General features: G+C 40.2%; 1 protein-coding gene across 5 annotated transcripts in view; it reads left to right on the top strand.

Moving 5' to 3' along the window:
• LOC117482045 (B-cell receptor CD22-like) overlaps positions 1-17,524 on the top strand; it is a 32,963-nt gene extending 15,439 nt beyond the window's left edge. The window contains exons 1-15 of one of the 5 annotated variants that reach the window (XM_034130017.1): positions 4,575-4,725; positions 8,228-8,370; positions 8,448-8,527; positions 10,029-10,382; positions 10,510-10,719; positions 10,820-11,173; positions 11,382-11,606; positions 13,231-13,497; positions 14,377-14,643; positions 15,093-15,362; positions 16,133-16,348; positions 16,524-16,611; positions 16,710-16,764; positions 17,005-17,099; positions 17,197-17,524. In XM_034130017.1, the coding sequence (XP_033985908.1) occupies positions 8,354-8,370; positions 8,448-8,527; positions 10,029-10,382; positions 10,510-10,719; positions 10,820-11,173; positions 11,382-11,606; positions 13,231-13,497; positions 14,377-14,643; positions 15,093-15,362; positions 16,133-16,348; positions 16,524-16,611; positions 16,710-16,764; positions 17,005-17,088 (2,487 nt within the window). In that variant the 5' untranslated portion in view covers positions 4,575-4,725; positions 8,228-8,353 and the 3' untranslated portion in view covers positions 17,089-17,099; positions 17,197-17,524. Of the gene's footprint in view, positions 1-4,574; positions 4,726-7,651; positions 7,714-8,227; positions 8,371-8,447; positions 8,528-10,028; positions 10,383-10,509; positions 10,720-10,819; positions 11,174-11,381; positions 11,607-13,230; positions 13,498-14,376; positions 14,644-15,092; positions 15,363-16,132; positions 16,349-16,523; positions 16,612-16,709; positions 16,765-17,004 lie in introns of those variants that run through there. The other 4 variants (XM_034130016.1, XM_034130015.1, XM_034130019.1 and 1 more) reach the window with 4 other exon arrangements.
• Positions 17,525-24,430: the final 6,906 nt, after the last annotated feature.

Below are 24,430 nucleotides of genomic sequence, written 5' to 3'. Positions count from 1 at the left end.
GAAGTTTTCCTATCTTTTATCCTTTAATCTGTTCTGTCATAAAGCATCATGTTGATAAAGCAGGGATATTTTCCCATCATTACCACAGCTGCTGTTGCTTTGGCCTTTTCTGTCCTGGATCCATTCCTCTGTAAATGAAATATCTATTGATGTGAAAATGTGTAGTTTAAAGTGTTTTCCTCCCTGCAGTGTGTACCTGATCAGCCGGAGCAGCAGGATGACCTTCAGTATGCCAGCGTTCACTTCTCCAACAACCAGGCAGACCCTCTTTACTCCAACATGAGAGCAGCTCAGCCCCTCAGACACACGGAGCAACAGGAAGTCTCAGAGTACGCTGCCGTCAAGTTCAGCAGTGCTGCCCCGAGGTGAGCAGGAACATTATTCATATAAGAATGAGGCGATGAGTTTTCAGCCTAGTTTTTATTAATCTGAATGGCTCAAATGTAAAGATTTTGTTAAGTATTTCACAGCTTAATGTACTGAATTGTTAATATTTCTTGTGTAACATGATTTTTGCCGCAAAAAAATTACAAAATGTAGAGATGTTGCAACAAGGGATCTGATCCCTAACTGCTGGCTTGTTGGAAAATGTAGATATTACTAAAGAGTTATAATTTACTGATAACAAACCAATTTCCACTGTTTGTACATTTATCAACTTTATTCAAATAATATTTCTTTACAATGTTCCTCTTCTTGTCTACACTGAAATATCAACAACTACTTGTTTGTGTACTTTTTTATCCATTCCAAAATACATGTTGTTTTTGAAAAGCACATTGGGATATCAGAGGAACATGTGTTGCTGATGTAGTTGCAGTTTCATTCTGCTGCCACTAGGTGTCAGTAAAGAGCCGTATTTCACTGATGGAAAACCATTACCAAGAGCCTGTAAAGCGCATTTATCTTTGGTGTGTGTACGGCCTTAATGTTCACACATTCTTATTCTGACATCTTTTTATGTAAATATAAAAGTTCCATTATCACCAATTAAAATAGTTAATTTCTTTGTTACTCTTTAAGTTCATAACCATCACAACTTGTTGCATTTATCTATTTTGCTTTGTTGTTACACCTGTTATTCTGACCCTAGTCTTTTGCTCTGTACTTCATGTGTTTACCTTTCTCTCGTTCTGTTCTGGTTTGAGTTCATCAATAAAGGTTGAAATGTCCATAACTCTCGTCCACACTAATGCTAATGATAGCATTAGTGTCACTAATCTGTCATTTCTAAATAGAATAATTGCACGTGTTCACTTGAAATAAAAACACTGGAAACAATATTAAACTAAACAAGCTGCAGAGTTTGTGAGGATACATCAGAAGGTATAAAGAACACAGTGAAGGCTGACACACTGAGTGAGAGAAGTGTGTGAGTGAAGTGTGTGAGTGAAGTGTGTGAGTGAAGTGTGTGAGTGAGTGAAGTGTGTGAGTGAGAGAAGTGTATGAGTGAGTGAAGTGTGTGAGTGAAGTGTGTGAGTGAAGTGTGTGAGTGAGTGAAGTGTGTGAGTGAGTGAGAGAAGTGTGTGAGTGAAGTGTGTGAGTGAGAGAAGATATGTGAAGCGAGTGAAGTGTTGTGAGTGAGAGAAGTATGTGAGGTGCAGGTGTGAGTGAAGTGTGTGAGTGAGTGAAGTGTGTGAGTGAGGAGAGAAGTGTGTGAGTGAAGTGTGTGAGGTGAAGTGTGTGAGTGAGTGAAGTGTGTGAGTGAGTGAGTGTGTGAGGTGAAGTGTGTGAGTGAAGTGTGGTGCGTGAAGTGTGTGAGTGAAGTGTGTGAGTGAGTGAACGTGTGTAGCGTGAAGTGAGAGAAGTGTGTGAGTGAAGTGTGTGAGTGAGAGAAGTATGTGAGTGAGTGAGTGAGTGAGAGAAGTGTGTGAGTGAGTGAGTGAGAGAAGTGTGTGAGTGAAGTGTGTGAGTGAGAGAAGTATGTGAGTGAGTGAAGGAAAGTGTGTGAGTGAGTGTGTGAGTGAAGTGTGTGAGTGAGTGAGAGAAGTGTGTGAGTGAAGTGTGTGAGAGAAGTGTGTGAGTGAGTGAAGTGTGTGAGTGAGTGAGAGAAGTGTGTGAGTGAAGTGTGTGAGTGAGAGAAGTATGTGAGTGAGTGAGTGAGTGAGAGAAGTGTGTGAGTGAGTGAGTGAGAGAAGTGTGTGAGTGAAGTGTGTGAGTGAAAGAAGTATGTGAGTGAGTGAAGTGTGTGAGTGAAGTGTGTGAGTGAAGTGTGTGAGTGAGTGAGAGAAGTGTGTGAGTGAAGTGTGTGAGTGAGAGAAGTGTGTGAGTGAGTGAGAGAAGTGTGTGAGTGAAGTGTGTGAGTGAAGTGTGTGAGTGAGAGAAGTGTGTGAGAGAGAAGTGTATGAGTGAGTGAAGTGTGTGAGTGAGAGAAGTGTGTGAGTGAGTGAGAGAAGTGTGTGAGTGAAGTGTGTGAGTGAAGTGTGTGAGTGAAGTGTGTGAGTGAGTGAAGTGTGTGAGCGAGAGAAGTCTGTGAGTGAAGTGTTTGAGTGAAGTGTGTGAGTGAAGTGTGTGAGTGAAGTGTGTGAGTGAAGTCTGTGAGTGAGTGAAGTCTGTGAGTGAGTGAAGTGTGTGAGTGAGTGAAGTGTGTGAGTGAAGTGTGTGAGTGAGTGAGTGAGAGAAGTGTGTGAGTGAAGTGTGTGAGTGAAGTGTGTGAGTGAAGTGTGTGAGTGAGTGAAGTGTGTGAGTGAGTGAAGTGTGTGAGTGAAGTGTGTGAGTGAAGTGTGTGAGTGAGAGAAGTGTGTGAGTGAGTGAAGTGTGTGCGTGAGTGAAGTGTGTGAGTGAGTGAAGTGTGTGAGTAAGTGAAGTGTGTGAATGAGTGAAGTGTGTGAGTGAGTGAAGTGTGTGAGTAAGTGAAGTGTGTGAATGAGTGAAGTGTGTGAGTGAGTGAAGTGTGTGAGTGAGTGAAGTGTGTGAGTGAGAGAAGTGTGTGAGTGAGTGAGAGAAGTGTGTGAGTGAAGTGTGTGAGTGAAGTGTGTGAGTGAAGTGTGTGAGTGAGTGAAGTGTGTGAGCGAGAGAAGTGTGTGAGCGAGAGAAGTGTGTGAGTGAAGTGTGTGAGTGAGTGTGTGAGTGAAGTGTGTGAGTGAAGTCTGTGAGTGAGTGAAGTCTGTGAGTGAGTGAAGTGTGTGAGTGAGTGAAGTGTGTGAGTGAGTGAAGTGTGAGAGTGAAGTGTGTGAGTGAGTGAGAGAAGTGTGTGAGTGAAGTGTGTGAGAGAAGTGTGTGAGTGAAGTGTGTGAGTGAAGTGTGTGAGTGAGTGAAGTGTGTGAGTGAGTGAAGTGTGTGAGTGAAGTGTGTGAGTGAAGTGTGTGAGTGAGAGAAGTGTATGAGTGAGTGAAGTGTGTGAGTGAGTGAAGTGTGTGAGTGAGTGAAGTGTGTGAGTAAGTGAAGTGTGTGAATGAGTGAAGTGTGTGAGTGAGTGAAGTGTGTGAGTGAGGGAAGTGTGTGAGGTAGTGACGTGGTGAGTGAGTGAGTGTGGTGTGAGTGAATGTGTGGTGAGTGAGTGTGTGAGTAGTGAAGTGTAGTGAGTGAGTGAAGTGTGTGAATGAGTGAAGTGTGTGAGGAGTTGAAGTGTGTGGAGTGAGGGAAGTGTGTGAGTGAGTGAGTGTGTGAGTGAGTGAAGTGTGTGAGTGAGGGGTGTGAGTGAGTGAAGTGTGTGAGTGAAGTGTGTGAGTGAGAGAAGTGTGTGAGTGAAGTGTGTGAGTGAGTGAAGTGTGTGAGTAAGTGAAGTGTGTGAATGAGTGAAGTGTGTGAGTGAGTGAAGTGTGTGAGTAAGTGAAGTGTGTGAGTGAAGTGTGTGAGTGAGAGAAGTGTGTGAGTGAAGTGTGTGAGTGAGTGAAGTGTGAGTGAAGTGTGTGAGTGAGTGAAGTGTGTGTGTGAGTGAAGTGTGTGAGTGAGAGAGTGTGTGAGTGAGTGAAGTGTGTGAGTGAGTGTGTGAGTGAGAGAAGTGTGTGAGTGAAGTGTGTGAGTGAGTGAAGTGTGTGAGTAAGTGAAGTGTGTGAATGAGTGAAGTGTGTGAGTGAGTGAAGTGTGTGAGTGAGGGAAGTGTGTGAGTGAGTGAAGTGTGTGAGTGAGTGAAGTGTGTGAGTGAGGGAAGTGTGTGAGTGAGTGAGTGAAGTGTGTGAGTGAGTGAAGTGTGTGAGTGAGTGAAGTGTGAGTGAGTGAAGTGTGTGAGTGAAGTGTGTGAGTGAGTGAAGTGTGAGTGAAGTGTGTGAGTGAGTGAAGTGTGTGAGCACAGCAACAGTCGTGCTCTTCACAGACAGAAATGCTGATAGCTAACCTTCAGCATGTTGTAGTTTTTTTGCACACATTATTATTGCATGCATTCTTCAAGTCATGGAGTCCAGGCAGTTTCATTATAATATCAAGTGATGTTAATTTGCATTAGTAGTTAGTATTAGGATGTGTGTTCTCTTGTCAGTGAGGAGAGGTGCTCTGTTTACCACAAACTGCTCTCTTTCTGCAGAACTACAAACCATGTAAAGCAATAATGTGAAGAGGAAGGAAGTGGTGTTTTAAACCCCCTGCTTTCTGTCTCCTTTCTACCTTCAAGCCCCCAGAGGGACGTTAAGGTTCGTGAGAGCTCCCTTTGTTTTAATGTAGAAGGGTTTTCTTGTGGACATCAATCAACTTCTTTGTTATTTTGTCACTGAAGCCACACGGAGACGAGAGCAGCAGCTATGAGTTTAACAGCGAGTGGATTTGTTGTCTTCCTTCTCTCTCTGCCAGGTAATGTACATCCACATGTTTTTTTATCCACATTATATTTAGCTTTTCTAAACACTTTGACACTTTACATAAATATTCCATTCAATTATACAGCAAACATACACAGGCATATATTAGTGACCAAACAAGATGCACGGAAATTCATTTGGAGAAAATACAAAGAGACAGAAAGAAGTGAGATTGGCAGGTGGTTAGTCAGCGGACGACCAGACCCAGGAGCAATGACTGAACTGGCTTTTCCAAGTGTCAAAGGTATGATCCTCTTCTGCATCTTCTAAATATGGACAGTGTTCTGTAACTTGACTTCATGTGTTGTCAGGCGCAGCCAACAATAAGGTTTACAGATCATAATACAGAGCACTTCTATATGGAAACTCACTACTACACCATCCATTCCTGCCTCCCTTTATCCTCTCGTGCATTCATTCGTCTTATTCCAGGTATTCTTGCTCATATTCTGATTTGGCAGAAACACACCTGAGTAGAAATGGTTAAACTCATAAAATGTTAATGTGGCGGCACGTGGTAGTGTTTGTTTGAAATCCTATTTAAGATCTACATTTAACCAAAAGCCAGACAACGCCACCTTGGGAATTGCACCCAAGGAAATAATTATTCAAAGTACCAATAAGGCATCAGGTTCGTAATACTGAGGGGCAGGAGAGGTGGTTCCAATTCATCACATGTTTCATTTCAAGTATTAAATATCATTAAAAAACACAGTAAGATCATCATACACACTGGAAATAAAGGGGGACATCTTAATTAAGGGATGCTGAGGCTTACCAGTGGATGGAGGTGACGAGGGGTGAGAGGGATCCCCACAAAGTAAATGAGGGCACCCGTGATCACTAAACACTCACACACACGAAGGAACACCAACACCAGGGGGAGCCAACACACCTTTGGCTCTCAGCAACTAAAGAGGGGCCAACAAAACACATTACTGGGGGAAACAGTCAAAACTAATTAATACACAAACCAACACATAAGATCAGTATAAACACAATAAGAAATCAATAATACTAAGAAATATAACTAATATCGACTGAAATAAACAAAACAAGTTTAGAACAGGGTCGAAAACAACTAAACTAAAGAAACGGAAATTAACCCAACAATCTACTTAATATTGAATTAAATAAACAAAACAAGCTTAACTCAACAGGGTCAATGCAATAACTAATCATAAACAAAAATTAATCGAACAGTCCACTATAACAATGTTTAAAATGTGGTCATGTAGTGTAATGCACAGTGACACAAAGAGGCAATACAGACGATGCAGGCCAAGAGCAACACCCGCCAGGCAGCAGTGTAGCGGTGAAGCACAGACGTTGAGGCAAAACAGCCGTCTTTCTGTATTAGGCTTCCAGCGCAGGTGATGTTACGATAATAATACTACATTCATATTATTCAGGAAGGATGAGACAAGCAAAAAGCGTACCTACCGATCAGGCTAAGTTAAGACACACAGCAGGAGAGCTTCGTTCAGCAGATTGATTGATTGATTGATTGAAAAGTTTATTAACAGCTTGTATATTGGGTACAGTACAGTACAGCTCAAAACATACAATTGTTAAGGGGATGCAGACCAGAGAAAGACTTTCGTCTTGTTTACATCAGGGTCCCCCATTTCCAATTCATCATATCATTTAAGACATAAAGCAGCGGCAGCAGACATGGGCTGCAGGATCCCTGCAAGGGTCTACAACCAGCAATACACATTTAGTATGTATGCTACTTGTCATGCTAAGCATACAACAAACGGCAGCCACCGCAAACTCACCGGTGCCAGCGGAGAAAGCACGTAAACGGAACCCGGAAGTGGCCTTCGTGCCAAAGAGCAAGAGGGAGCAAGAGCGACACTGACCCCTCTTTAGAAAGGTTGCCCCGTGTTGATAGGGCTGAACAGTTTATCCTGCTACATCGAGATAACGACGAAAACTACATTTAAATGTGCCAAAACAATCAGTGTTAAATATTAAACTGTACATTGTCTCCGGGTCCTGATTCAGTTTCTGATGTTTCACTGTCCTCTACTGGGGGGTCTTAAGTGAGACACATTCAGGCTTCATCACTCAGAGAGCTCCCTCCACTGTCTGCTTTAAAGGGTCAATTCACCCAAACTACTAAAGTACTGATGTCCTCTCTTACCTCCTAAACATGCAAATCATTCATAATAAAGTTTGCTGCATGCTGTGAGGTTGTTTTTCAAATGTTAAAGTGCTTTAATAAATGTAAACATTGGACATATGTTTACAGTTAATTCAACTGATCCACCTAAACATCCAAAGTCATTGAACATGTGTTTTTCATATCATTAAACTCTGTGTGTCCAAATCCTACCAGTCCACTTGATTATGAGTGTGATGTGTGTGTTCATGTTGGGTTCACACTAACAGACATGGGAGTTTCTCACGTCTCACAGTTCTGCATTTCTCTGAAACAGAAGCAACCTGACCGCAGAGAGAGCAGAGAAGAAACTAACCAAGAGAAATGATATGGCATTTTCCATTCTCTCTTATAATTAATTTGGTTCTCTTCATCCTGTTCAGTTAAACTGCCTCGTGGTTTCACAGGTTAATGCATTCCTGTTCCTTCACTACACCTGCAGACTGTGTGACGTCCTCAGTGCTCATAGAGATCAACTGTTTTAGCCTTATCATTTTAAATCCTTTCTAATGCTTGTTTCAGGAAAATTGTTTATTTATCAAATGTTAAAGTATCTATCAGTGTTGGATGTTAGAATGTGTTTCAGGGTCCTGTTCAGTATCTGATGTTTCTCTGTCCTCTAGTGGGGGATCTTAACTGTTGCACATTCAGGCTTCATCACTCAGAGAGCTCCCTCCACTTTCTAGTGGAAGTCTCTTTGGGGGCATTTCACCAAAACTATAATAATATGTATTTCCTATCTCACCTCCAGTGGCATCTAGCCATGCTGATGGTTCATATGAAGTCTGTTCCATGCAGTGCGGTTAACTTAAAGTAAGACATCTCTGCACACTGCTTTTCTAACTGATCCACTTAAACAAGTCAAAGTAATTTAAAGTATTGTTTTCTAATCCACATCTATCAAACATTGTCTGTCCTACCAGTCCATGTGTGAGTGGTTCATGTTGGCAGGCATGTAAGTTTCCCACATCTCGAAGTTCTGCATTTCTCAAAAACATTAAGCAACCTGACCGCAGAGAGAGCAGAGAAGAAACAAACCAAGAACAATGACATGGCATTTTCCATCCACTCTTATAATTAATATAGTTCTCTTCATCCTGTTCAGTTAAACTGCCTCATGGGTTCACAGGTGAATGCATTCCTGTTCCTTCACTACACCTGCAGACTGTGTGACGTCCTCAGTGCTCATAGAGATCAACTGTTATTCTCTTCTCAATTTAAATGCTCTTTTCTGGTGTCAGTGTTATATTGGCAGTGAAACAAATGTTTAACCGAAGTCTCTGTTAACGTGTATACTTTTTAAAAACAATATATTTTTTTTGTGCAGTGGGTGTTACTGGGGTTTGGCTCATCATGCATATTAATCGTCTCAAGAGGAAGTCAATCTTGTCTCTTAACAGTCTGATATCCGTCTTCTGCTCATTGGTGACAGAGGAAAGGCATCTTTCAACACATGGTTCCTCCTTCACTGTGAGTAGAAACAGTTTATTGATGTAATGATTCTGTATACCTCCTGTGAACATTATTTAATCTGACATGTTTTATAGTCTCACAGAGATGAGAGGAGCAGCTATGAGTCTAACTGCAGCAGCGAGTGGATTAGTTGTCTTCCTGCTCTCTGTGTCAGGTACTGTACATCTACACTTACATTCATCACATGAACAGAGGGGATTCTGGGAAAATGTGGGACTTGTAAAATCAGGTCACATGTGGGAATAAGTGGGATGGATTTGTGTAAAAGGCAAAGCAGAAACATTTTAAATGTATTTGTGTGTAGAATTGTAGAAACTCAAAGACGTTACTAGTTTTTTTGATGGATATTCTGAAGATCTTGTCGTGCGTTGCCACTGTCCTTTGCTCCAATCACCTGCATCAAATATCAGTTTGCTTATCACTTTTACAAGCGTTAAAATGAGAATATAGTGTATGCATAACTGTTCCATCCTCTCTCTGTGAAAACATTTTGCTTTGTCTTCTTCTTAAGACGACTTAAAGAATCTCCAGCTCTGTTTTTATTAAGTTTAAGTGATTTAGAGAGATATTCTTATTCTAAGTCATAACATATTGACTCAACTCTTATCGATCATACCTCTGCACCAAACCCTTCTAGTTCCTTCTCTCCTCTCTGACCTCAGTGTTATATTCCCACACCCTGAGTTTAAAGCAGTCTTCTTCTTTTTCTTATCTGTATATCAGACAGAAGCTGCTCTCACCTCAGTGTTCTGCATCTATTGTTCTTGTTCACACTTACCTCAGCAGCAACCTGACCACAGAGCGAACAGAGAGGGAACTGTTCAGAGAATCTCACACTATTCTAATTAATGTGATCGCTAATCATTCACTGTTCATTTATATGAAGGCATTTTCCAATCTTCCTTTGCCCTGACTGTAAAACTGACCATAGACTTTTTGTGTGGACTTCTGTTGTACCTGGTTTAAAGTGGACCTATCTTGCTATATTTGAATAATATATTGTAGGGCCATACCTATATAAGGTATATTTATACGTTTTCTTTTTCAAAATACCAAACAGATCATGCATTTTAGCCATGCCTCATTTTGCTCTATTTTGCTCTCCTCCACCCTGTCTTTGCATGCGCTGCAGCTGACCACGCCCCCCTGCAAAGGAGGGGGCCGAGTTACGAGCGTCGTGTTACCATGCTGTTACCATGCTGTTACCATGCCACGGCAACCTCTCATTCCCCTGATAGGTGGAGAGTTGGCCATATAGGCGGAGCTCCTCAGTCCTGACGTCAGAGAAATGTTCAAATCTGGATCAGTTTTTATCAGATCCGTTGCAGCCCCGTTTTTAGAGATTTGGGTATGGAGGAAAATAGAGAGGGTTGTGTTTTCTGACACTTGGTGAGTTCCCTGACACACCGGGGACACATATTCATGTATAAAAGACGTACAAAAGTGCATTTTGCATGATAGGTCCCCTTTAATTAAGAAATAAGAAAGTATCACTGGTACCAGTTTAAAAGTTCCTTAGAAAGAATTCACATGTTTTTCTGCTTTATCCCAGTAAAGTTTGTAAAATGTTTATTTTCAAATTGTTTGTTGACAGTATTGTTTAACAATTTATAGATTAACTTTGATTCTAGTTTCTGATGTGCTCTGTGTTTCAGTGGTTCAGGGTCAGGATGAGTGGGGAGTGGCTTACACTTCTACTGAGGTCTGTGCAGTGAAAGGATCAACAGTGGAGATAAGATGCAGCTACACATACCCATCTACATGGAATGGAAGTGTAAACACAGTAGAAAAAACATTCTGGTCTAAACAGAAAGATGGTGAACCTGTAGATCTGACCACAGTCTCAGAGTATGCAGGTCGTGTAGAGAATCTCTGTGAAAACAACATCTGCACTCTGAGAATCAGAAACCTGAGAGAGAGCGACTCAGCTGTGTACTGGTTCAGGCTTGAAACAAACCGAGCAGGAGGAAAATATAGTGGTTCACCTGGAGTCACTTTGTCTGTCAAAGGTAACACCAATCAGTTCCAAATGTTCAACTTTAAGAAACAATAATATAATTGTGATGTGTTTTTAAATACATGAATGTTGAGAGTTTATTCTTAAATAACCTTCCTGTTCCTTCTTCACAAATACAGATCTCTCGGTGCAGGTGGAACGCAAATATTCCAACAGTGCAAACCTGAAGTGTCAGAGCAGTTGTGATTTACCTGATAATGATTACGTCTGGTACAAGAACGGAGGAAACGCTCTGTCAGGAACATCTTCTCTTCAGGTCGACTTTAATTATCTCGACAGCTATTCCTGTGCTTTGAAAGGATATGAGGACTCTCTCTCCCCTTCAGTGTGTGAGTTCACTTCACTACCTTATTCTAACATAACACCATCTAGTGGAAGCCTTAGCTAACTGTATGGGAATGTGACTTACCATTTATGTTTATTTTTCAGGTGTCACTGGTCGAGACAGCAACACACTGACTTATACTGAAGGAAGTATCTGTGCCCCCAAAGGATCATCAGTGGACATTTCCTGCACGTACAGCAGTAATGAATGTATTACATCTAAATTCTGGTTCAGTCCTGAGCGTCGTCATCAGGGACAGAATCCCTCTCAACCTGAGGACCTTAGTAAAAACTCCCAGGATGCAGGTCGTGTTCAGATCACTGACACAGAGAGAGGACGCTCCACTCTGAGGATCTCTGACCTGAGAGACTCAGATTCAGCTCAGTATCTCTTCAAATTCAAAACACCAAGCTTTGAATGGAGGAGTGATTTACCTGGTACAACTCTGACTGTCACAGGTACTGATCAACACTCACTGATGTATTCTGTATACACCAACACAATACAATGAAAACATACTGGAAGTTGAGTTTTTGTAATTACTGTTGGATGAGTTATCATATTTGTTCACCTACTTTAGAATGTTGTGTTAATGGGTATATATATTTATCATCAGTTTCATTTTAGACCGAGTGATATAATGTTGTTTATTTTCCTCATATCCAGCTCTGCAGGTGCAGGTGATCAGAACAACTTACCGGCAGTATAATACCTATGCAGAGCTGAAGTGTCACAGCAGCTGCAGTCCAGCTGGTGTTTCCTACGTCTGGTTCAAGAACGGAGAGAAATTCACGACAACATCGATATCTTCCTATAAAGGCCGGATTCAACTCACAGACACTATCTCTTGTGCTCTGGAAGGTCATGAAGCCTTCTCTTCTCCTATAGTGTGTGAGTTCACTCATACACAAACACTGACATTTCAATACATGGACAATTTCAGATAGAAACCTAACAATAGTCTTCTGATTCTTAATGCAGAGCAGCAGTATTATTTATAGAAACAAAAAGCTTTCTAGGTCAACAACATACAGATGAAATAGATTTTGGTAGAGACATCATTTACAACATATCAGAGGTAAAAATACAAAATATCAACAATAACAGAAAATCCGGTAGGCAGCAAGAAACATCACAAAATATCTATCATAAATAAGGTTAGCTTTATATTGCTCTTCATGTTATTCCAAGTTACAGGAGCAAGATGAAAAAACTGGATTCTCACTAAAAACCTCAGTCGGCAGCTGCAACATAATTTAATCATGATGTGGGCCCACTTTAAAATAAACATTAAGGAGGTGAAAAAACAGTATTATAAATGAAAAAAAACAGTTTATCATACAGAGAGATGTACAGCTCAATATGACGTGTATTATCCTAATCTCCAAGAATACTTAGTGCACAGTGATTAACATCACAGTCTCCATGCAGGGTTAGAGTTAGTCTGCTAGCAAGATGAAGATGTTAAGGTTTAAAATGATTAAACACATGATTTTAGCTGTCAGTGCTCATCAGCAGGAGACGTGTTACACATCCAGGATCTACATTACAATGTAAACCATGACCCATCCATATAGTATGAGCTACAAATGATCTGGGGAGTAGCACATCTGAAACCATCTTTATTGATGTGAAATGTGAGTAAGACAGTTTATTAAAAGATAACAAGCTTATATCTGTCTAGTTGTTTCAAGAGAAGATGTTACTTATCATCACTACTTTCTTCAGCTCAGCTTGCTTTACATTACATGGGATCCAGGGAACAAGCGGGTAACGAAAAGTGAACTGGCAGTAACTTCTAATCACATTTTATAGAGTTGCTAATGATGACATCATCGAGAAACGACTGTTCAATATTGTTATATTTAACTAATATTTACTGTTATTAACTTTACAAGGCTATCTCTACATCCTTAAATTCAATGACTCAATTCATAGTTGTGACTTGATTAAGTGATACACTAAACGGCATTTAACCAATGACAAATCATTACTTTATTATGACCAATAACAATTCAGAAATACCCATGAACAATTATTTACAGTAGATATTAATTCATTTACATAATATATAACGGTTGTTTCTCTAAAATATATTCCTTAGCTACACTGAAAAAACTGAAACGTTGACTTTAATTAAATGTATTATGTCAACAAATTACACATAATTGTATCAGGTTGGTTGAAAGCAATAATATACATTTTAAATTAAAAATATTAGGTTCAACTAAATATTATTGCTTTCAGCTAACCTAATGCAAACACATTTAATTTATTGTCATAAAACATTGAATTAAAGTCAATGTTTTAGTGTTTTCAGTGTACTCTACAAAATGTGATTAGTAAATACTCAACAACTGTCCTTCAAGTTAGGGTTATTTTGGAATCAGTTCCTCATCCAATGCTCTGTAAGGACTCGAAATGCAGCTATTCAGCGTTCAATAATGTAGATACCTTTGAGCTAATGCAGTGAGAAACACATTCTGAATATTTACTGTTCACACATCTCCTCCAGATGCTCCAAGGATTCCTTACTTGTCAAGACTCTCTGCTGAGATAAAGGAGGGCAGTCCAGTGACTCTGACCTGTAGCAGTGATGCTAACCCAGCAGCTAAATACACCTGGTACAAGAGGTATGGACATGCAAACTTTTATTATTTCAAAAAAGGACCACAGCTTTTCTTCAGATCCATCAAGTCCTCTCACTCTGGAGAGTATTTCTGTTCAGCTACAAATGAGCTGGGGAGTAGCTCATCTGAAAACATCCGTATTGACGTGAAATGTGAGTAAGACAGTTTATGTAAAGATAACAAGCTTATATCTGTCTAGTTGTTTCAAGAGAAGATGTTACTTATCATCACTACTTTCTTCAGCTCAGCTTGCTTTACATTACATGGGATCCAGGGAACAAGCGGGTAACGAAAAGTGAACTGGCAGTAACTTCTAATCACATGTTGTAGAGTTGCTAATGATGACATCATTGAGAAACGACTGTTAAATATTGTTATATTTAACTAATAATTACTGTTATTAACTTTACAAGGCTATCTCTAAATCCTTAAATTCCATGACTCAATTCATAGTTGTGACTTGATTAAGTGATACACTAAACGGCATTTAACCAATGACAAATCATTACTTTATTATGACCAATAACAATTCAGAAATACCCATGAACAATTAATTACATTATATTTAAATTCATTTACATAATATCTAACGGTTGTTTCTCTAAAATATATTCCTTAGCTACAGTGAAAAAACTGAAACGTTGACTTTAATTAAATGTATTATGTCAACAAATTACACATAATTGTATTAGGTTGGTTGAAAGCAATAATATACATTTTAAATGAAAAATATTAGGTTCAACTTAATATTATTGCTTTCAACTCACCTAATGCAAAAACATTTAATTTATTGACATAATACATTTAATTAAAGTCAATGTTTTAGTGTTTTCAGTGTACTCTACAAAATGTGATTAGTAAATACTCAACAACTGTCCTTCAAGTTAGGGTTATTTTGGAATCAGTTCCTCATTCAATGCTCTGTAAGGACTCGAAATGCAGCTATTCAGCGTTCAATAATGTAGATACCCTTTGAGCTAATGCAGTGAGAAACACATTCTGAATATTTACTGTTCACACTTCTCCTCCAGATGCTCCGAGGATTCCTTTCTTGTCAAAACCCTCTGCTGAGATAAAGGAGGGCAGCTCAGTGACTCTGACCTGTAGCAGTGATGCTAACCCAGCAGCTACATACACCTGGTACAAGAGGAATCAAAATGCACACTTTTCTTATTTCAATGAAGGACCACGTCTTGTCTTCAGATCCATCCAGTCCTCTGACTCTGGACAGTATTTATGTAAAGCTGAGAACAAGCTGGGGAGTAGCACATCTGAAAACATCTCTATTTATGTGAAATGTGAGTAAGACAGTTTATTTAAAGATAACAAGCTTATATCTGTCTAGTTGTTTCAAGAGAAGATGTTACTTATCATCACTACTTTCTTCAGCTCAGCTTGCTTTACATTACATGGGATCCAGGGAACAAGTGGGTAACAAAAAGTGAACTGGCAGTAACTTCTAATCACATTTTATAGAGTTGCTAATGATGACATAATTGAGAAACGACTGTTCAATATTGTTATATTTAACTAATATTTACTGTTATTAACTTTACAAGGCTATCTCTAAATCCTTAAATTACTGTTATTAAAATGTTTTTTTTAAAGGATATTTATGACAATAATGACCTAGCAATGTATCGATTAATCCAAATTGATCCATAATCCAAAATGCATCATCTGAGAAAGCCATGTTAACATTTAAAAAATACTATTGTGAATGACACGGGTCTCTCTGAATCTCCAGATGCTCCAAAGCCTCCCTCTGTGTCAGTGAGACCCTCTGCTGAGATAGAGGAGGGCAGTTCAGTGACTCTGACCTGTAGCAGTGATGCTAACCCAGCAGCTAACTACACCTGGTACAAGGAGAATGGAAATCGTAATGTTCCTCCTCTCAGTGAAGGACCACGTCTCGTCCTCAGCTCCATCCAGTCCTCTGACTCTGGACAGTATTACTGCAGAGCTGAGAATAAGCTGGGGAGTATAAGATCTGAATCCATCTCTATTGATGTGAAATGTGAGTTAAACCCAGATGATTTAAAAAGAATCATGCACCCAATAACAACTTTGTTCACAGTCTGCTGCTGTAGGTCAATGAGATGGAGAGCAGCTACAGTAGATGATGGAAATGCAGTTTTGTTTACAATTGGCTCCCAAATCTGCACGTATGTTCAGGGTATTCAAACCAGCAATAATACAGAAAACTAAATATATACACAACAACATGTTATTTTATATTTCGATACCCGTCTGCTGGGAAAACACTGAATGTACTCTTCTAATATCAGAGTAGCACATGATAACAAAGGCCCTACGTAGCTGTGAATGTAACCGGATGTATGATAGAAGAGCGTCAGGACACACTGCTTTAGGCATATGATAGCTATGTGACAACGATTACCATGATGATTCAGCCTCTATGGAGATAGACACAATGACTGTCATGTTTATTGCTTACGTGGGTCTTAGCTAATCTGAACTAAGGCCAGAATACTGCTTTATATTCCTCCATCTTGTGACTGTAACACTCTCTTGTATATCAGAATGTCAAAGACACTATTCAGGGAACTATCTGTGACATGCAGCTCTGTGTGTGATGAATACTTCCATTCTTGCAAGGATAATAAATACATGTATCCTGATATTGAAGACCAAGCCGGTGACGAGTGATATTTTTCTAACACTCTCAAAATACACTTCCAAATTCCAGATGCTCCCCTATTTCTCATTTCTATTCAACATGATGTATTTTTACTCATTTCTGTTGATTTATTGTATTTCTTTCAGACTCTCCAAAACTTCCTGTGACTCTGACCTGTGGCAGTGATGCTAACCCAGCAGCTAACTACACCTGGTACAAGGAGGATGAAGACTCTCCAAAAGCTTCAGGACAGATCTTCAACATCATTGGCTTCAGAGCTGAACACAATGGGAGTTATTCCTGTGGAGCCCAGAACGAGTTAGGACGTAGTAACTCCACCTTTCATCTGAGTGTTGGAACAGGTAAGTTCTCTACATTCACCAGACCTGATTCACTTTGTAATATGAATGAACACAAGCATATTCAAAATGTCAGTGTTCAGGGAGGAACCTCCATGGTGTCAGAGGTGGATCACACTGACAATGTGATTTATCAATCCAGCAGTTAGAAGTATCACATATGTGTTCATGTTTCTAGGGAGTTCAACAATGACAGTGAATATCATCAGGACGACTCTGGGGGTCTTGATTCTGATTCCTGTGTTTCTCCTGAGTCTGTGGATGAGGTACAACAATATAAATTCATCAGTTTAAACATCCTTCTTACATGTTGTAGTTTACTGTTATGAAATAAAATCTGTATTTGTTGTTGCCCTTAATCCAGGAAGAAGAAAGCTCTGCGCTCCACCACTGAAGCACCTGAACCTGAAGACATCGAGGTGAGAGAGAGCGGACCTATTGACAACATTTCCCCTTCGTCAAAGCTATACTGTGGCTCATAAATGCAATGTGAAGAGAACTTGTGTTTAAAGACAACTTCCTGAGTTGAAACCAGAAATGAATTTAGCCAAGAAATAATTGGCATCAACTTTAAAATATGAAAAATGTTTTATAAAATCTTAAAGTATATGCAGGTTTCATGAATGAGGGTCTAATTGTGTCTTCTCTCTCTTCATCAGTTGGACTCTGTTCCTGAGTATGAGAACGACTCAGACACTGCAGCACAGACAGAAGACACAGAGGAGCAGGGAGACATGGTGTGAAGTCCAGTCAGGTTAGAGCCTCCTGCATCAGATCAAACAGGCCCACTCCACATTTAGAGTCACAGTTCCAGCTGTAACTTTACACAAAGTTTCTGTGATTTTCTTCAGACGCTCACCTGATGGAAACAAAGAAGAAGGACGTTGAAATGTCCCTGTGGAGAGCGAGGCTGTGCAGGATGTGTGCGAAGTGGATATATTCACGTTCAACTCTTAAAGCTTTTATAGTCAGTTTTCAGTAGCAGCAGCTTGTAGGTTTAGAAGAATGAGCTGCTGGCAGCTTGAAGTGAATCATGTCGAGGTGTCAAACATGATTTATCGTTAAGACCAGCCGATGGTCAGGTGCTCTATATTACTGCTTCAACTATGTGTACATGCTTATTTGTTATATGCAGAGTTGTTGATATTACAAAAGTCTCGTCAAATAGTTTTTTTTTAATTCCACATAATAAATAACTTTGAAAAATCCTCATCAGTGTCTTGGTTAATAACTATCCTGCTGACAGAGACAATGAAGTCTATTTAAAACAGAGAGAGCCTAAACACATCACATTTCACTCCATGTACAGTTTAGATTTTCACTCCATGAAACATAAGCTCACTAGAAGACCTTGTTAGATGTTACTGTGTAAGATTCAAATCAGAATAAATCAACAGCCAGCTCTACAACAAGTGAAGGACCATCGGACGAGTGTTTGGAAAAGATCACGTTCTAAAATCTCTAGATTTCCGATTTCTGATTCACTTTTCATTAATTTGCGGTATATAATGTTTAATTATTAGCTAGCAATACAAAGAAAAATCAAAGTAGTGTTGCTTTTGTATATCTCCCATATATGTCATTATTTTCTTTTTTTTATTACTGCCGAATTTTACTCCATATTTTATTCCTTTTTATTCTATTCTATTTCTATGTAAATACTGCAATATTGTTTTACTATATTTTTGATTATTTCTAATATTTGTTCATGTTATTTTTTATGTATGCACCATGACATCAAGTCAAATTCCTCGTACGTGTAAACCTACCTGGTAATAAACCTGATTCTGATGTGTCACTAGAAGGAAAGGAGCCACAGTGTTCATAATGATCTGGGATGTTTCTGATATGAAGATCCACAGACAGAGTTTTCAACTGAGAATCAATTTAAATTATTTGCCTTTTTGTCAAAACTTGTGGAAAATGCTTTTAGTCATATTTTATATATTTGTTTAGTCCACCCTTCCTTTCCCTTTTATCACCCCAACCCTCTATCCCTCAATCGTTCATCCCCATATCCATTCATCCTTTCATCCCTCCCTGAACCCTTGATCCCTAAATCCCTTCATCCCTCCTTCCCTTGACCCTTCATTCCTTAATTGTCCGTTCCTTCACTTTATTCCTGCACCATACATCTTCTCTTTCTGTCTCCCTTCATCTATTTCTAGTTAATCTGGTGTTAACTTTCATCAAGTTCTATGTACTTTCTGGGCGCTTCTTTATTCAGACCAGACAGAAAAACGCCTGAGACTAAGTTCCCATACACAAATGCCGCATTTCCACTACACGGTCGGCCTCGGCCACGCTCGGTACGGCTCGGTACGGCTTGGCCGCGTTGGGCCTTAACAGGGCCGACTCACTTCATGCTGCGCTTCCATTACAGTTTAGGAACTGGGGTAGTTACTATAGTAACGCAGTGTAGGCGGAGCCGTGACGTCATCTTCAATGAGAACTCCAGAAAACACAACACAGCCGTTAGCTGTTAGCACTCAGAGCTCACAGCTCCTTATATATGTTCAGAAACTCGACAAAAGTTAAACAAGTACACACCACAGACTGCCTGTGTCATGGTGAATACAGTCGCTGCTTTATTTATGTCTGTATAGGCCGTTGTTGTGAGTGTGGACGGTCGGAGCATATACTGCGTTAGCTTAGCCAATCTCCATCTAGAAAAACACGAATTTTAAAAGGTTTTTCGCCTGCCGTCTGTCTGCAGACTTGTCAAAGCATTAATTCATGGTTTTTACTAACCGGTATCAGTATGTTGTTACTTCGGCATCATTTTGAAACGTGTATTACAATTAAATCACGGTCAAATATGTCCATCTTGTTGTAGTTGGAGCCCTCTTGCCAGCGCTCCTCTCTCTAGTTTAGCATACTCAGCCCGACTCAGCCCTGTTTGTTGGCCCCGATAGAACCACAATTTTGTCGGGCCAGAAAAGAGGTGAAAAAGTGGCCCCGGGCCGGGCCGGGCCGTAACTAGGCCTAGTGGAAGCGCAACCAAAAACGGGTACAGCACGACACGGCACGCTTAAAGCGAGCTCCGCGCTGTAGTGGAACTGCGCCATAAGAGACCAAGCACTCTCCTGGCTGGCTCTCCATTTAATGTCGGAGATGTTTAAATCCATGTTTGGTCCATAATATGAACACGGACCTCCTCACCAACATTTCTATATTTACCGTCTTCACAGATTCAAAAAAGTGTCCTGGAAACGGAGTTCAGAGTTTGATGCATAGAGGTCTGGAAGTGTTGAAGGTCCTGCCACTCCTTTTCATCTACTAAACATGGTCAGTACCCCTGTAACTTGACCACAAGTGCAGTCAAGTTGGAGTCATATGTGTCTCATTGGTAGCCAAAGATAAGGTGAGAATATAGTATAGAATATCCAGAGCACTTCTATAAGGAAAGTTCACTACTAAACCCAGCACTCCTATATCCTGCCTGGATTACAGTAGGTCCTCCAGACCAGCCTTACCCCTTCCTCTTACATTTCCTCAGTGCTCAATGAACACAAATACCTGTAATAAAAGTTTAACTGACATATTGTTGAGGAGTGGAAAATGCTAAAGAAAAATGTCCAATTTGGAAAAGCTTGAGCAACGCCCTGATTATGAGTCGTTATTCCAGTAAAACACGTTTTAAAGAGTTGCTCTCCAATGTGTCAAAGATGTTGGTCCTCGTTGTGAAGTGTAAGTCTACTATACAGTAAATTACCTCTAATGCTAAAAGACTAAAATGGCAATAGGTTTCACTCATTTGATCTTTAAAAACTAAATATGCATTTACATTTGTCAAAACAGTCACTGATGGATGTTAGAATGTGTCTCAGGGTCCTGATTCAGTATCTGATGTTTCACTGTCCTCTAGTGGAGGATCTTAAGTGAGACACATTCAGGCTTCATCACTCAGAGAGCTCCCTCCACCGTCTGCTTTAAAGGGTCAGTTCACCCAAACTAAAACACTTATTTCCCCCTTTGTGACGGTCTGTCTGTTTTCCTGTTTCATTTTCAAAAGTGTTCACCCCCTGTCTTATGTCTGTGACTGCTTCCTGTCTCTGTGTTTTCCCTCCTTTTTGATTTTTGATTCTGTTCACCGGGTACCATTGTGTTTTTCCTGCTCTGCCTAGCTCTGTCTTGTCCTTTGATTCGTTATGCATGTATTTAAGTTCTGTTTTTTCTGTTTGTTTTGTGGGTTCTTTGAGATTACTAAGGAGTGAGTTCTGGTTTGTACGCTGTATATCAAGACGACCTTCAATAAAGGTCCTTTTCTGTTTCGAGACCTTCTCTGCCTCTGCCTTACCCTCGGGTCATCCACCTCCCTGAGTCATTAGTATATAAGCAGTCAGTAGTATATAAGCAGTCAGTAGTATATAAGCAGTCAGTAGTATATAAGCAGTCAGTAGTATATAAGTAGTCAGTAGTATGTAAGCAGTCAGTAGTATATAAGCAGTCAGTAGTGTATAAGTAGTCAGTAGTATGTAAGCAGTCAGTTGTATATAAGCAGTCAGTAGTATATAAGCAGTCAGTAGTGCAGGGGTACTCAAATACAAATCTTAAAGGTCCAAAAAAATGTTTTCAATAAGACAAAGGTCCGTTTATTACGGTCATTCAAACTTTTAAACAGTTGCAACAAGATTCTTAACACGAGGTTGCAAAAACAAAAATAATCTGTATGCAGCAGTTTTCATTGTTATTGTGTCTGTGCTTGATCCCTCAGAGTCGCAGTGTGAGCTGCACAGTTATGAATAAAGGCAGCTGCACCCTCTTTCATTCAGCATTCCCATTATTGCATTGTGCATTTTTTATTCCATCACAAAGCTGATTAATCAAATCACCAGCCAGTATTTATGTTCTTCTGGTTGCTGTGGAATCTGAGAGGGGGATTTGCTTGATTTGACCTGTTATTTCCTCTTTTTGTTTGCCTTCAAACATGGTCTCCATCACTTCAGTCATGCATTCTTTTATACTTCAGTTATTATCCAGTGGAATGTCCTTACCTACTGGCCTAGTTAATCAAAGTGGTTATTTCTTTTTGTCTGGGCAGTGGGCAGTGTAGTTTTACACACCGTCTTATTTGACTTTCTCAGGACTTAAAACTGTTTTTTGGGGGCAGACCCCACAAAGAAAAAAATATATTTACACACGTAAAGTCATCATCTTAACAGTTTTGTATGCTCATCCGTGAGCAGAGCATCAAGTTGACATGTCTATTACAGCTGAATGCGGCGATTACCATTTTGTTCAGCAAAACGCCTCACAAACTGATTAAGATCCAAAGCTTTAGTGCGTTTTGATTCAATGCTGAGTACAGCCAAACTTGACAGTCTCTTCTCTGTCATTGTAGACCGCAAATACCTCATTCCTTCAGTACTTGGGTCCGAATGCTTCTCGTTTTGCGCCGTACCGTTCAAATGAAATCGCCGGCAATCATATTTCCACGCTCGCGCCAGGGCCGGGGGAGGGGTTACAAGGCGTGCGTCTTGTGCTGCATTCACTTGCACTCGGACATTAGAGACTTTCTCTCATAAATGTCAGATGAGCCACAACTGTACTTTCAAAACAAAGCTGCCAACTGGGGTGGCAGCTGGGGTGGCAAGGCCTATTTTTAGGGTGGCAGTTGCCACCCCATGCCACCCCGGTAGGTGAAACTAGGCTACTAGCTACAGTACAGATGCAACTAGATGAGCTGTTAACTCTCGCTCTGACTTTTTTTTTTTTAAACACACACGCATTTTTCCCACCTGCATTCCGCGAAGACCCGCCCTACTGTGCCTCTGATTCGCAGACTGTTGGTGGGGGGAAAAAATGCTGACGGGATGCTGAATGTGATTGGACCAATGCGTTGACAGACACACACAGACAGTGGAACAGTCGTACATGCAGAGCGCTGTTTGCAGTGGACATAGCGGAGAATTTTGACTCGTTGCGTTGTGGCGATGTCTCACAGATAACACAGATAATACAGATAATACATATGAAAAGTATAATATGCTCAGAGTCCAGAGAGAGTTGTGGTTCGGTCCGGATCCGGACCGGAGTCCGGACTTTGAGGATGCCTGCAGTAGTGTATAAGCAGTCAGTAGTATGTAAGCAGTCAGTAGTGTATAAGCAGCAGTCAGTAGTATATAAAAGCAGCAGTCAGTAGTATATATAAGCAGCAGTCAGTCAGTAGTATATAAGCAGTCAGTAGTATATAAGCAGTCAGTAGTATAAGCAGTCAGTAGTATATAAGCAGTCAGTAGTGTATAAGCAGTCAGTAGTATATAAGCAGTCAGTAGTATATAAGCAGTCAGTAGTGTATAAGCAGTCAGTAGTATATAAGCAGTCAGTAGTGTATAAGCAGTCAGTAGTGTATAAGCAGTCAGTAGTATATAAGCAGCAGTCAGTAGTGTGTAAGCAGTCAGTAGCTAAGCAGCAAAACGGGTCTTTAACCATAGTTTTCTTATTTAAGAAAAGTTTATATTTTGTTAAAAAACATTACTTTACTGAGTAGCGGGTGTTAACTGGCATTTGGCTCGTCATGCATATTAATAATCTAAACAGGAAGGAAATCTAGTCTTCTAACGGAGCGTCCACACAGCAGCGTTAAAAAAATCTTGGAGGTGGGCGTATCTGAAACTTGGGGATTTTTTTTGCGAGCAACGCGACCAACAACCAATCACATGAATCTCCCGCCCCCGACATACGAAGCAAAAAAGCCCGAAGTAAACTGGATATAAACTCCCCAAACAGGCGAAAACCTACCACTGTCTCTGCCACCTCCCTCCATGCCTGGCTCCTCCGGTTTGTATCCCGGTAGGTAAATAGGGACTGGTCATAAAGCACCGGGTGATTCGCTACCGCTAATTTCTCCTCCATTTTTTGGAATATGAGGAAATGACCTGCGGTATGTCTCTCCCAGCATACACGCGGTTTGATTGGCTAGCGCTTGAACTGTCAGATTTGCATAAACGGGATTTGATTGGCTGACGCTTCCACCTCAGCTTAAAAAGTTGAACATTGCTCAACTTTTGAATCCTGAAAATCCTGAAAATCTCCGCTCTGCTGCCCACAATGCAGTTCGGCGAAAAGTGAGGCAAAGTGACGTCACCCCATTCAAAGTGAATGGGCAGAAGCGTTGGAAGATTTTTTTAACGCTGCTGTGTGGACGCTCCGTAACAGCCTGATATCCGTCTTCTGCTCATTGCTACAGAGGAAAGTTATCTTTAAACACATCGTTCCTCCTTCACTGTAAGTAGAAACAGTTTATGGATGTAATGATTCTGTATACCTCCTGTGAACATTATTTAATCTGACATGTTTTATAGTCTCACAGAGATGAGAGGAGCAGCTATGAGTTCACACTCACATGTTGGTCTAACAGTGCATTATTTACAGTTGACATTAGCATGTTTTACTGAATCATGTTCAACCCACAGCAGTTATTCAGGTGACACTCACTTATTTATCCGACTTGAACCGAGTTTGTTTCAGGGTAATGACATGTTGAATTCCTGGTGCTTCAAATCATGAATTAATAAGAAGTTTAATACGGATTTTTAACCATTAACAGCTTCTTCTATTCATGTATCCACCATGTTTGCGAGTAAGCACAATGCACGCTGGGAACACAGACTCCTTTCAAAATAAAAGCACTTCCTCTTCTTCTTCTGTGGTGTTTTACGGCTGTTTGCTTCCACAGTGTTGCATCACTGCCTCCCTCTGGATTTTACTGTTTCTCACACTTTTATAAAGTCTTTCCACCAGACCAGACATTCTTAAAAAACGTGCTTTCTCCACAATCTATTGACATGTATTTAGACTTTTTGCACTACTTTTTATTTTGTTTTGTATTTTGTGTTTTTGTATTTTATTATATATGTTGCATTGTTGGAGGAACTCAGGTCAGAATAATTTCATTGCCAACTCTACACTGTAGCTTATGTGCATATGACAATAAAACCTTTGAATCTGGAATTAAATCTTATTAGAAAAAGTGGTGGAAACCATTTCTCCAGATTTAACATCAGCACAGCAGAAGATTAAAGATGTTCCTCTCCTGGGTGTTGAACCTCGAACACCTGCATGAAAACCCAAATGCATAAA

This window comes from Trematomus bernacchii, unplaced genomic scaffold, assembly GCF_902827165.1.
Source record: "Trematomus bernacchii unplaced genomic scaffold, fTreBer1.1, whole genome shotgun sequence".
NCBI classification, from domain to species: Eukaryota; Metazoa; Chordata; class Actinopteri; order Perciformes; family Nototheniidae; genus Trematomus; species Trematomus bernacchii.
Note: the sequence above shows the minus strand (reverse complement) of the source record. Positions and strands in the feature narration are given on the sequence as shown.